The following is a 14,610-nucleotide window of genomic DNA, read 5'->3' as shown; positions in this document are numbered from 1 at the left end:
GTTGACCTTATCATGAACGATCTGAATCTGTCATTTCAAAAATGTACTCACAGCACTCAATGGGATGTGAAGTCACCTGGAGAGACACATTTTGGCCGCCTGGCTGTGGAATATGAACACGGAACACCAGCCGAACACGAGTGTTTTTCCGGCCAATGTCCGTCTCCCCTTTCCGCAGCTCGATGTCTGCATTTCGAAGCTTCAGAATTCCGGCACAATCAATTCTGTGAGAGAAGAAAAACCATTGAGAATTTCTTGGCATAAAATAATCAAATCCCATAAAGAACGTGTTAAATAGATTGCTGCAGGGATGAGGTCCTTTTGTAGGCCAACCCGGAAGTTAGCTGGACACTGGTTCCTTCTTCAAAAAGCCCATTCATCTTTCCCATATGAATTATCTCAAAAAATAAGCTTTGTGTTTAACAAACATTTATGACACATACACGTTTTGTCCAACAATATAAATTTTACAGATTTTGTGATTACAGAACACAACTTTTATGAAGTCTAAATGCGATAAAAAGCTAACCTTACTGTGGGTTCACACCAGACGTGTTGAAGGCGTCAAATTCCCGTCTACCGTGCGTAGTTGGACGCTTGAACATTTTGAATGTACTCGCTTCATTCGCGCATAAAATTCTAGTCATCGGGACATTCACGTGAAAATTCGCGACCCATGGGAGGGGCTTCTGTGACTCTGCTTGCTTCCTGTAATCACTTCACTACTACAGTAAGCTCCTGATTGGTTAACGCAACACGTTTTTCCCCATAATTCAGATTTTTCAATTTGCGCATTTTACGCGGCAACGCTCAATTGGCGCCAATGAGGCGGAATCGCGTCTACCGTGCCTGGCTAAACGCATAATTCACGCCGCAAGACCTCCAGACGCGTGTCAACGCAACACTTCTTTACATTGAAATCACTCACGCTTGATGCCTCTCCCGCGGCTGGTGTGAACGCAGCATTAGGCTACAAGCGAACTACACCACGATCTCTTGACATCAACGTTATCACCACCAAGTTCCGACAGCTCTTTTAAAATTTATTAAACAAATTTAAAAACATGTTCCCTAATAAGAAAATTCTCCGTGAATAAATCTTTATTGGGAATTGTGCCTATGTTGCATTGTTTTTGAGATATTCATGCATGATGACTTTAAAAGTACCCAACAAAGTGTGTAGTCCCATGAAGCAACTTGTTAGCATCCGCCCTAACACACCAGTAACACTTTACAACAAGGTTGTATATGTTAACAATTAGTTTATGTTTTATTTAACATGAACTTACAATAAACAGTACTTCTACAGCATTTATTAATCTTAGTTCATGTTAATTTATTAATACATTTATAAAATCAAGCATCTGTTAACATTAATAAATGCACCATGAACTAACTTGAATAACTGTATTTACATTAACTAACATTAAGAAGAATTAAAGGTATAGCATCATATTTTTTTTCTGGGTGGATCATCAAGACTATTGGTCATCCCAGTTGTCAATCATTCTGATGATATGTTGACGTAAGGCCGTCGTACGTGCTCGTCCCTAGGTTCGCTTTCTGCACATGTGCACTTTCAGGTGTATATGTGTGATGGGCTACGGTTTCAACTATTTATTGAAGCTTGCGTTCTCACCGTGTTTTTTTTTTAAATGTCTGAGGGTCGCAAGAGAAAGTGTCTACGAATTATATGACAAGAAGTGAAAGGCCTCTGAAGAAAGAAACAAGATCAGAGTGTTTTTGGGAGACTATTTCACACGCTGGCGTGCACTAAAAGCACAGGTTGGGCTTGCCACGTGAAGTTTCTACTCAACGTGTAAAGTTTGGCATGCTAAATCACTGCTAGTAAAAGTTGATGTAAGCTATGATTAGCGATGCTAGCCCTGGCACAAGTCACGAATTTCTAACTAGAGTTATGCGCATGTGCATTTTTTAAAACAAGTGGAGGGGCGGTTCTTTTCAAAAATTCGGGAAAATCTTCTGCTATACTTTTAATACTGCTGAAAAATGGTATTGGTCATGTTAGTTAATGCATTTACTAATAAAACCTTATTGTTAAGTATCAATAAAGACACTTTAAAGCTTTAAAAAGTCACGAGTGGATGATTACTGTGATGTTTTTTTTTTGTCATAGAATAAATTATGTTTATTCTGGGCTTATATATTGAGCTTATGTTAACCCAAGATCTTATTTAAGGTTTAACCAAAACCCCATTCAAAAAACCCATTGTCTTTGGACGATGGAACCGGAAGTGTTAAAATGCAAAAACTCCCTTCTGGGTTTTGCCTACAAATATACTTTATCCCTGCGGCAATTTATACAACTAAATGGATCTAGAAAAATGTAAATCTGAATCGAAATCTTACTCACATTGCTTTCATGTTATTCTTCGGCTCCAGGGGAATTTCTAGGACTTTGGTGCCGTGGATGATCTTCTCGTAGCTGGTGGTTGTGACAGTTTTGCCGGTGATGCGATGAACCTGATAGAAAGCGTGAGGCTTCAGGATCCGCTCGTCTGCTGTGCCAATAAAGATCTGCAGACCCAGAGGTTCCTTGCCCCTATATCCACGAAGCTACACACGGGACAGAGCAAGAGAAAATGATGACGTCTTTAAATAGCTCTGTAGTTCACAATGCACATTACAAGGTATCATTGAGATTCTTGGACTTGCTGGTACATTATATAAGAAACCTGAGTCATAACATCAGAGGCATTTGTGGGCTTTTTGATTTGGGGCAACCACCCTAGCAACACCCTGGCAACCGCCATCTTTCCACTAACAAGAATTATGCACATTTTCTAAACATATTACAAAAGAGGCAAACTAGCAGTAAATACAGCACTAGCCAACCACTAGGACTTATTATGATAATAGACGAAAATCATGAGGTTCTCAGATGTTCAGATGGTCTGTCAGACTTTCCTCTCCCCTAAATGGAGAACAAAGTTTGTTCAGTTTAGACTGGGCTGTGCTGCCAGAGCAACTATTTTAGCAACGCTCTGCTCTCCTGGTTGGATACTTAAAGTACACACGCTGCTGGAAACATTAGCATCTCCAAAAACCTTGAACGCAGGCCAGGAGGGCGTGTGCAGTCGGTCTCAAAGTCTGCAAACATTTTCACCGATTCATCTCTGTCTCTCAGACGCTACCGGAAACCCATCAGTCACTCATGTGCTTAAAACTGTGCCAAAGTTCATGGATTGTGGGACCAACAGATTGATCATGAAAGATAACATTTCAAATTTGAAACAAAAGGTGGATCTAATGCTCCATTATGGGAATTACATCTGATTTCCTTAAATTAAGGCTTAGAAACATATTTATGTATGTAGATGAACACAAAATTGCTCAAATGTATCTTACTTTGCTGTCTGCGTTCCTGCGATGAAGGTTAATAATTCAAATCATATTCGACACAAAGGCAAATGGGTCACATTTTCATATGCAAAGCATGGCAGGGCCAATGAGAAAAACAACTGCGGCCTTGTCGTTTGGTTGTAGATGGGATAGATATGCTGAAAAACCAAACAAGGATTATATCTGAATTGTAAAAGAGACGTTTTGGAAATGTAAAGAGTCATTTATGGGGGAAATCGAGGATTTGACCCTGTGTGCAATAAAATACAAAATACTAATGTGATATGATTGCGTCAAGAAAATCAGAATTTTAATCACAGCAAAAGCTATTTGTATTTGTATTAAAGCTGAAACTTTTGTAACTACTGAAAGCTGCATGTATTCCAGCTTTCTATCTTGTGTTTAAGTATTTTCGACAACAACTGGCGATTTGATGGGACATATTAAAGCCTACATTACTTTTCCTTCCAAATAACTAATACACATTGGGCCCTATTTTAACGTTGTGCATTGTCTAAAGTGCACGGCGCACAGCCTAAATGGGCATGTCTGATGCCGCTTTGCTAATTTAACGACGGGAGAAATGGTTTGTGCGCCGAGCGGCGAGCGCACGGTCGAAAAGGGTTGTTCCTTTTTTCCCTAATGAGTAATGGGTGTGTTTTGGGCGTAACGTGCAATAAACCAATGAGAGTCTTATCACTCATCCCCTTTAAAAGCCAGTTGCGCTGACACTATGTCTAATCCCTATTTAGATGACGGACTTTGTAAACTGAAAAACTAAGCGGAGGAAGAAGACCCTCAGTTTAAGAATAATGTTAAAAATGTGTTGTTTTCATTTTTACTGAAATTAAAATTTTTTGTTTTAAAACCTTTAAAAGCCTTTTTCTTTCAGTCATAGAAGTACAAATAGCAGGCTTTTAATTGCTGTAAATGTATTGATATCCTACATAATCAATGTAATCTCATAAAATAATTTGCAAATATGGAAGAAAAGGTTTGTATTCTAAAAATACAAAGAAGAGATAAAGGATTTACAAACATGTAGAGAGCCAAAGCATTTCAGCACTCGGACAGCGCCGTGAGTTTTTTAAAGCATTACTTAAAATGTTTCTCATCTCACCATATCCACAGGTACAGAGTCATCATAAACAATAAATCCGTAAGATAGCATTTAAAAAAATTTAAAAATAGATGCATTTGTTTAAAGCAAAGCATTTTTACGCCGTCTAACATCTCATAATTAGTCCTCATTTATGTCCAAGAGACTCAATAATAATCTTTTACATTTCAATCCTTTAATCTTTCATATTTAAAAGCGTTTTTGTGCTGCTGTGCATTCATGTATGTGATAAGCAAATCTGCGTTGTCATCCCGTTTATAGGCGCATATTACTAACGAGCTCATTAAATAACAAAAAACATATTGCGTAGTCCATTGTAGTTGCCTCAAAATAGCAACGCACCAACAATGCGCCTGAACACACCTCGTTTTCAGACCAGAACGCCCATGGGCGCAACATTGGGCGCAAATGCATTTGCTATTTAAACAACGTGGCGCTAAACGTGAAAATGATCATTGCGCCGGGTTGAAACTAACATACAGTGACGTTGGCCACCTAAACATCCGTTTGTCTCAGTTTGGATGCAAGTGTGCAAACGAAGGTTTTCAAAATATTCACTTTTGGAGTTTTAAGAAAGAATCGGTTTCAGAGGCGAAATCTACGTTTACGTGTAAACTAGGTTTGCAAACGAATGTAAACGTTTTTCAAAATAACCATGTACATGTAAACGTAGCCTAAGTCATCGACAGCTTTTTAATTTGTCAGTGAAAGATACATTTTGAAGTACATTTGAAGATTTAAATCACAAAAATAGGCAAAAATTTAAATAATAATAATAATAATTACATTTACAAAACTCTTTTTTTTCATTGGCATTTCACAACAAATAGTCCAACACACAACTAGTAATCTTAGCACAAGGTAAAGCAGTATATTCTCTGAACTGTGCACAACAGTCTACAGACATTACAGTCTACACTACAGTCTACATTACGGCTGTATTCGATGACAAACAGAAATGCAACTAACAAATTAGATGTGTGCTGAAAAAAAGCAGAATGTACATGGGAAGGAAGTGTGCAGAAACCACAGAGCATGAAGATGCAGCTAAATTTACACGGAGTTCAAAAGCAAAGTGAGCAAGCCAAGTGTGAAGATTTCAAATCATGCACTTTAATGAATTGCATCAGATAAGTCGCCCGAATCCGTACGTTATCATCAGCAATGGTCAACATGTGATTTTTTCCTAGAATGAACCATATATAATACCACTTCATTTTAAAGAGGCTAATAATAGCAAATTATATTTAACTGGTTATTTACAAAAATCTAAATAGGAACTGAGATATGTCACACATGAGATTACGCCCATATCTAAATATCTTCTTTCTATAACCCCCACGACTACAGCCTTTATGTAAAAGCACCATTATCATAATGTTTAGTTGATTATGGCCACAAAATGTTATAAATGCTCTCTTTGTACATGAAATAAAGGTCTGCTATGTCTCTTTAAGACACAGGTGAATGAGTCAGGTATAAGAGCTGAGCCTCAAAAACTGTGTAAACACGGCTGTTTCCATGCGCCATCTGAGAACCTGATCGCCATGGCAACCGGCGAGCGGTGAGTCATTTGTGAGGTTGGAAAAGAAAAGTAGAGGAAGGAGCGAGAGATTCATCCCGATCCCGAGTAACTCCCCGCATGTGATTGGTCAACGAGGGACTGGACTGACCACAGCGAGCGCCGGGAATGGAAAGCATTAAACATTTTGGCTTCGCCAAGGCAGTCTGCGATCTATACCAGTGAGATGACATCGGAAGGAAGCCGGTAGGAAGACCATTAAAGATGGTTTACACCGAGTGAGCAAAAAGCAATACCAGGGCTTTTACATAAACTGTTACCCGGGAAACATCAAACTTAAAGTGGTAAACAAACAGAAATATCATGTGTCTACAGAAAACAGCTGCCATTACAGCGTCTGTAAAATCTCTGGGTGAACACAACTTCCTGAGTCAATTTAAGTGACGTCAAAGCAATTCAAAAGTCACGTTTATTCTCTAAATGATAAATTGCACAACCTTGTTCTAATTATTCACAGCTTGCTGTAAAAAACTACAGAAGGTTCACACTAGATTTGCTCATTTTGTGAAAATTATACAAAACTAGGGTGTCATGGGTGGTTGCCAGGGCGTACCTACTCATGATATTACGCAGTGCTGAAAATAGTACCCTGCTATTGAAAGATACTAAGGGGACTATTATCGGCTGTTGCGTAATATCATTGCGCCTCCTGTAGCCATGTTACGGCAGCAAAGTCCTTGATTATTACGCCAGAATGAGAGTATAGTTCCTAACCATATCTGTCTAGAAAAACACAACTTATAATTTTCTGTCGGTCTTAGTACACGATGTAACTACAGAAGAGTCAAGTTTTAGATAGGAAAAATATTTAAACTCTTTGGTTATTTTTGAGCGCGATGCTAATGGTCTAATCAGATTCAATGGATTATGCTAAGCTATGCTAAAAGTGGTAGCACCACCCAGAGATCGGCGGAATGGATTCAAAAACAGTAAAAATCAAATGTTTAGGGGAGCTGGAAAATTAGCATATTTTACCACAGTGTCCCTTAAAAGCAGTAGGTACTATATAGTATAAATAGCAAAGTGCCCATCAAATGAACACCTCGGGATCTTGCCGGAAGCAGTAGGTCATCCGGGTAATTTTCGCCTACTGTTTTTCAAATACTATGAATTTGGACATACTACTCGCCACGCCTATTGCTTTTTGCCTATTATATAGTATGGAAGTAGGAGGTTTCGGCAATAGGTGGTTTTGAGCATTCTGGAACCTATGTTCTCAATGGTTCCTTACTGGCCCCGCCCCCATTAAAAATACTGTTATATATTTTAGTATTTACTATAGTAAACTGTGCATTAACTGTAACTTATATAATTAACTATAATAAACAAACTGTAGTAAATACTGTAGTATACTTTAATATTTACTATAGTAAACTGTGGAAAATGTTTATATACTGTACTAACCTTTGTTAATGTATCCTATGGCATTCTGTAGCATTAACTACAATAAATAATTGTAGTAAATATTGTAGTATACTTTAGTATTTACTATAATGAACTGTGGTATAGTATAGTATACTGTACAACATTTTTTTAAGTATACTATACTATTCAGTAGCATTAACTAAGTATAATAAATAAATAAACTGTAGTAAATTATAGTTTACTGTACTACAGTTTTTTTAATGTATACTACAGCATTCTGTAGCATTAACTATGTATAATAAATAAATAAACTGTAGTAAATACTGTAGTATACTTTATTCATAATTACTACAGTAAACTGTGGTAAATTATAGTTTACTGTACTACACTTTTTAAATGTATACTACAGCATTCTGTAGCATTAACTGTGTCTAATAAATTAATAAACTGTAGTAAAAACTGTAGTATACTTTATTAATTACTACAGTAAACTGTGGTATATTATAGTATACTGTAGTACACTTTGTTAATGTATACTACAGCATTCTGTAACATTAACTATGTATAATAAATAAAGAAACTGTAGTAAAAACTGTAGTATACTTCATTAATTACTACAGTAAACTGTGGTACATTATAGTATACTGTAGTACACTTTGTTAATGTATACTACAGCATTCTGTAGCATTAACTAAGTATAATAAATAAATAAACTGTAGTAAATAATGTAGTATACTTTATCAATAATTACTACAGTAAACTGTGGTAAATTATAGTATACTGTACTACACTTTGTTAATGTATACTACAGCATTCTGTAGCATTAACTTTGTATAACAAATTAATAAACTGTAGTAAAAACTGTAGTATACTTTATCAATAATTACTACAGTAAACTGTGGTTAATTATAGTTTACTCTACTACACTTGGTTAATGTATACTACAGCATTCTGTAGCATTAACTATGTATAATAAATAACTATGTATAATAAATAAATAAACTGTAGTGAATACTGTAGTAAACTTTATCAATAATTACTACAGTAAACTGTGGTAAATTATAGTATACTGTACTACACTTTGTTAATGTATACTACAGCATTTTGTAGCATTAACTATGTATAATAATAAATTAATAAACTGTAGTAAATACTGTAGTATACTTTATCAATAATTACTACAGTAAACTGTGGTAAATTATCGTATACTGTACTACACTTTGTTAATGTATACTATCGCATTTTGTAGCATTAACTATGTATAATAATAAATGAATAAACTGTAGTGAATACTGTAGTACACTTTATTCATACTTACTACAGTAAACTGTGGTAAATTATAGTATACTGTACTAGACTTTTTTAAGTATACTATAATATTCAGTAGCATTAACTAAAATAAGTAATTGTAGTAAAAATAAACGTAGTATTATTCAGTACTGAAACTGTGGTAAATTATAGTATATTACACTTTGTTAAGGTATACTATAGCATTCTGTTGCATTAACTATTTATAATAATAATGGAATAAACTGTAGTGAATACTGTAATACACTTTATTAATAACTACAGTAAAATGTGGTAAATTATAGTATACTGTACTACACTTTTTTAACTATACTTTAATCTTTAGTAGCATTAACTATAATAAATAATTGTAGTAAACGGTGGTAAATTATAGTATACTACTACACTACACTGTTAATGTATACTATAGCATTCTGTAGAATTTACTATAATAATTTAATAAAATGTAATAACTGTAGTATACTTTCATATTTACACTGGTAATTTTCTAAACTATACAGTTTACTATAGTACATCCTAAAGTATCTTATCATATTTTTCATGTTTGGAACTCTGCATGTTTTTATATAAAGTATGTAATGTAAATATACATTGTGTGTGATTTTTATTATTTTCATTCTCTGCCAGTTGAAAATTGCTCACTTAGAAATGCAGTATCACATTTCTTATAACATGCTGCACGACAGGTACTTTTCATGTTCGTATCACAAACTCAGGGGGAAAACCCTTCATCTAAGCGATAGTTGTCTTCTCTAAAACTATTAATGAATGAAATCTGTATAAGTTCAGACGTACAAAGAAGTGTAGCTGGCCATTTTCATAGCCCTACCCTGGAGCAAAATGACCTCATGCTGCATAATGATTAGGAAATATCTTCACACGCGAGCCTAACTAGGTTAGAGAATATAAAAGCCACGCCCACCTGGACCACCGGGTGACCTCCAGTAGGGGCTTTAACCGCCCCTCTGCTCCCTTCGGTTTCATAGTGGGCTCTGTGGTGGGGTTTGGGCTGAACCTCAATGTGTAGCTCATATTGATCGGTGCGACTTGGTAGTGGCCACTCCAGAGGTGGCAGTGATGTCACAGGGATGCTGGAAGAGATGACAGATCAGACTCACATTCATTTGATTCACTTTTCTGATTCATAACATATAGAAGCATGCAGTGCACCAAACATTGAGAGGTTTGTAGTATATAACTCAAAAGAATTAAAGGTCTCATCTCCTATTCATAGTTATTTACAAAAAACTGACATTAATATTTACCTGCATATCCCAGGCACCAATTGTTTAGGCCAGATTTGTGGAATTACAAAGAAAGGTTCAGAACCAGGTTTGGTCTTTACATCTTGGTCACAGGACAACAGGTAGCTCTCACTATGGTTCTCTGTATAGAGAGGATAGGCCTGCTGATTGGTCTTTACAATTTTGGGAGGAATGGAGCTAGCCTGCCCAACATTGAACCCATTCAAGGCTCCGGACAGGTTGTTCAAACCATAATGGCCACCCTGATGGTCATCGTGGCCGCCATGGGGCGACGGGCTGCGCGAGCGGGATCCTGGCACCAGGTTGGGGTTCCTGTACATGTCGTAGGTGCGTTTGCATAGGGGGGAGGTGGAACGTGACCCCGGCCTGGAGGAAGGAGAGCGCGGCCTAACCGAGCCGTCCTCGGCCAGGCTGGAATGAGGGGAGGTACCCGGACTCGTACGAGGAGAACCCGTATGGATGCCCTGGAGTCGCGGGCAGAGTTCCCCAGCTGCCTGGCTGTTGCTGGGGGATACGCAGGGCGACGCCCAGGGCGAGAGGTTCTCAGAGTGCCAGGAGGTAGAGGAGTTACTGCTGGCGGGACTCAGGCACGTGGGCTCTCGGTAGGCTAAGGGATCTTGACCTGGCACCGTGAGCCCAGGACTGGGGCTGGTGTTCACGAGATTGGTCTGGAGAGATTCTCGACCATGACTATAGTGCTCACGTGAAGGGGTGATTTCAATCCTGGGGCTCAGGGCCTGGTTGTTTGGCCTGGTGTGATCCAGGTAGCCCTTCGCTTCCAGTTGCTCAAAACCACCGAGACCCTCGGCGCTGACCTCGTCGTAGGTGGGCACGCAAGGCTTGAAGCCGTAAGCCGGAGCTTCCTCCAATGGATAGGAGAGGCAGGACGGTGAGTTGAGGTCTTTGTGTGATGAGATACTTTGCTCATCTAGACAAACAACAACAAAGGATAAAAAACAAAGTAGGTAAGCACGCACAGCGTCAATCCAAAACGGTGCGAGGTGATGTCACGGGTTATGTTAGGACAGAATAAAATTGAAGCATGTGTGAAGCAATATGTTATACAGAAGACTAGACTTTATAAGCAGTATTTAGTTTTTTTATTTAGACACAATATGTTTACGGCACATTTTAAATAATTTGCAAGTGTCAAATTTCTGTATACAGAAAATAAAATCTTATTAAAATGTTTAGTTTAAAAAAAATATGTATTCACTCAAATGCTTGAAGCTATAGAGGCAGATTTTCAATTCAGTTCAGTTCAATTCAAAGATTTATGAGTAGATGTTATATTAAATATTAAATTAGATAGATATTAGTCATATATTTAAAGCACTTCTTAACAGACATAAGATTAATATTAACATTTACAACATTAAACTTAAACAACAAATATACAAACTATTTTATTGGATTAAAACAATATGCTTTTACATTTTGAAAGTTAAAGGATTTTGTAGGGAGAATATGCTGAATTGAATTTTAAAGACTTTTATTAAAATAGACGTCTATCACTGGCCGTTTTTCAATCCGAAGGCTGCAGCCTCCGAAGGTCGCATATGCAGGCTGCATACGTCATTAAGACTGTTTTATTTAAGTTAATTGAGGATTACATTTACAAATAATAAGAATATTACAACAATTTACGTTTGACTAAGAATAAAGGTCAACTTTATAATTGTTAATATTTTAAAATAAGACAGTCGTAATGACGTTTACAGCCTAGAAATGAGACCTCCGTAGGCTGCAGCCTTCGGATTGAGAAACGGACACTGTAGCTATAAAACGAACCACATCTTATAGTCCACAGCATAAAGGATTGTTTTCATTCAACCAATAATGTCCTGTAGTTTACACTTCACTATCCAAACCCTGCATAAAGTTAAATAGAAACATTAAAAGCCTTCAGCACATCTCATACACGAGTTTAGTGAAAACAAACCTTGATGTCCCGGAGGAAATTCATATTCAAAGAGATAGTCAAACTCCAGCTCATCCTGACAGTTCACCTGACGCAGCTCCTCCGCGAGCCCTAACTCACTTTTATCTTCGTAAAAAGAGCTCATCTGTCTCAGTTTTTGATTTGCACGCGCACCACAATAACTTCATAAACGCGTCGCGAGGGATCCGAGCGCACGCAAACGCTTGAATGAGCTCGAGTCACAGATGCTCGTGACATTCGAGCGCAACTTTAACTTCCGGCTTTAACTTCACTCACACCCCCATTTACATCGCGACGCGACACAACGCTCCCCTACCCAATCAAAACATACGCAAACTTGCGTTTACATATAGCGGAATGGAATAGGACGCGATTCGAAACCCAATGTTCAACTCGACTCGTCGCCTAACAAACGCAACGCTCTTGACGCGACGCAACCGGCAAAAACATCCGTCTAAACATATCCGAAATAGCCGGTAACGTACGCCGGGAGCGCTTTGTTGCGTCGCGTCGCTCGCGTGCAGAGTACGGGCTGTCATTTTGAAGGTTCATTCAGAGGTTACGCTATAAATTGATGACACGCGCCTCCTGTTGATAGTTAGCAGTTATGACGGAAACAACAAAAGTAACCCGAGTTACATAACAATGTTTAGCAGTGATGGGCGGGTGTTTAAATAAACTTAGTTATTTTAAGTTGTGGCTTGGTTCAGCAATCTATCTATCTATCTATCTATCTATCTATCTATCTATCTATCTATCTATCTATCTATCTATCTATCTATCTATCTATCTATCTATCTATCTATCTATCTATCTATCTATCTATCGTGTATTTGGTTACCATAATTAAACTCAACACTTACGCCCCCAGGAAATTATTATATTTGCATAGTGACAGTACTGTATATAGGGTTATAAAACATTATCTGGGTTTTCCATGGCTGCATGATCTATAAATAGCCAGGAAGCCTGAATTTAGCAATGTTCAATACTCTGACTTATGATGACGTTCTCATTTTTGTACACATTATACAGTATTTTTTACTGTATGTAATTAAAGTATTAAATCAGTATAATAAAATGTATGCTTAAAACGTCTGTTTAACACCTAAAATTGCATTTCCTCTTTCTGAGCAAAAATATAATATGGTGCATCTCTACTAAAAAGACCAACTTAAACCTTAAGCTGGTTGGCTGGTTTTAGTTTGTCTTCCAGCCTGGTTTTAGCTGTTGGTGTAGCAGGCTATGTTTAGAGAGGTTTGGCCAAGTTTTTAGCTGGTCAGGCTAGAAGACCAGCTGACATAGGCTGGAAGACCAGGCTGACTCGCTTTGCTAGGATGAGAGGACCATCTTAAACCAGGCTTCCAGCCTGGCCATGCTGGTTTAAGTCTTCCACCCTAAGATTAAAAGTGTCCAAAGCCCTTCTAAAACCAGCCTGCTACACCAGCTTAACCAGCTAAAACCAGGCTGGGAGACCAGCTAAAATCAGTCAATCGGCTTAGGCTGGTTTTAGTTGGAAAGTATTATATATAATATTATATACGTCAATTCACCAAAAGTAAGACATAAATCCGTTAGTCATAAGATGTTAACATTTGACCAGCACATTGGCACAAAAAATTAAGTCAAATCCTTTGCCAGGCATTTGAATATGATATAATTTGAATGGGCTTGAATACTTTTTAATATGTGTAATGTATAAAAAATAAACTGTTATATCAATTTGAACAATAAGAGCATCTAACACTAAAAACTATTGAACTATATGAAACTGTTCATTCATTCATTATATGATCAGTATACAGAAGCATGGTTAAAGTTTCACTATAATATTGGTTGCATCGATGTAACTGTAACTAAGCATGCCCTGATGACGTAAGTCCCCTTTACTGTACATACTGTAATATAATGTACAAAACTGTACAGACATAAAGTCAATTACTGTCCCATACTACTTTACACAGTAGGGGTTTGCATTAAATATTAGCAAAAATGACCATAAAAATCTTTAACAGTTCTGGCATGAAAAAGACGAATTAAAAATCAAATTATTGATTACCAGTAATTCACAACAGTTCAGCACGCGCCATCCATACCTTGATCCATCGACCTCATGCTGTGGTAATGCATCAGTCTCCAAGTCTCTCTAAACATTTGGAAAAAAACTAAACAAAACAAACAAAAAACGAATTCAGCAATCAAAAAACAGCTTTTCCTCAAAGTTCATAGCAAGTAAAAAAAAAACTTTGGACGAAAATACTCCGTTGTAAGTGCAAAAGAGAGCTGACTTTAATAGTAGTAAAGCTCTATGTGGTGTGAACTTCTTTGCTGAGCATTGACTTGAGTATCAAGAGTGGCTTCCTTCCCCGGCACAGGCTGTTTATAATGGTCCAATGCTGTAAAATAACGGGATTCCCACAGTGTTTCCTCCTGTTTGTGCGCTCTGCCATGGAAACCTGGAGCGGCTCCATGCCGGAGAATCAGGGCTTTCCTTTGGAGCGCGCGCGGAGGAATCCATGACGTCTCGAGACTGTGCGCGAGCGCATTTCTGCGGCTGCGTCCACACACTGGCGCACAAGAGCTTCATTGTGGCCTTGAAGAAATCACAGTAACGAGGAGGAGGGCGTAGAAAAATGAAAACAGGAGCGAGGTTTAAGGATATGCA

General features: G+C 37.7%; 1 protein-coding gene across 3 annotated transcripts in view; it reads right to left on the bottom strand.

Annotated features, from left to right (window-relative positions):
* The window catches only part of nfatc2a (nuclear factor of activated T cells 2a), a 38,214-nt gene extending 23,840 nt beyond the window's left edge, over window positions 1-14,374 (bottom strand). The window contains exons 1-5 of one of the 3 annotated variants that reach the window (XM_065285234.2): window positions 14,042-14,374; window positions 10,004-10,931; window positions 9,661-9,829; window positions 2,375-2,577; window positions 52-224 (exon numbers count right to left, since the gene is read on the bottom strand). In XM_065285234.2, the coding sequence (XP_065141306.1) occupies window positions 52-224; window positions 2,375-2,577; window positions 9,661-9,829; window positions 10,004-10,931; window positions 14,042-14,099 (1,531 nt within the window). In that variant the 5' untranslated portion in view covers window positions 14,100-14,374. Of the gene's footprint in view, window positions 1-51; window positions 225-2,374; window positions 2,578-9,660; window positions 9,830-10,003; window positions 10,932-11,945; window positions 12,471-14,041 lie in introns of those variants that run through there. The other 2 variants (XM_065285233.2, XM_065285232.2) reach the window with 2 other exon arrangements.
* Between the last annotated feature and the right edge of the window lie 236 nt (window positions 14,375-14,610).

The sequence above is a fragment of the Paramisgurnus dabryanus genome, chromosome 21 (genome assembly GCF_030506205.2).
Source record: "Paramisgurnus dabryanus chromosome 21, PD_genome_1.1, whole genome shotgun sequence".
NCBI classification, from domain to species: domain Eukaryota; kingdom Metazoa; phylum Chordata; class Actinopteri; order Cypriniformes; family Cobitidae; genus Paramisgurnus; species Paramisgurnus dabryanus.
The sequence above is the reverse complement of the archived record's forward strand: the minus strand, read 5'-3'. Positions and strand labels throughout refer to the sequence as shown.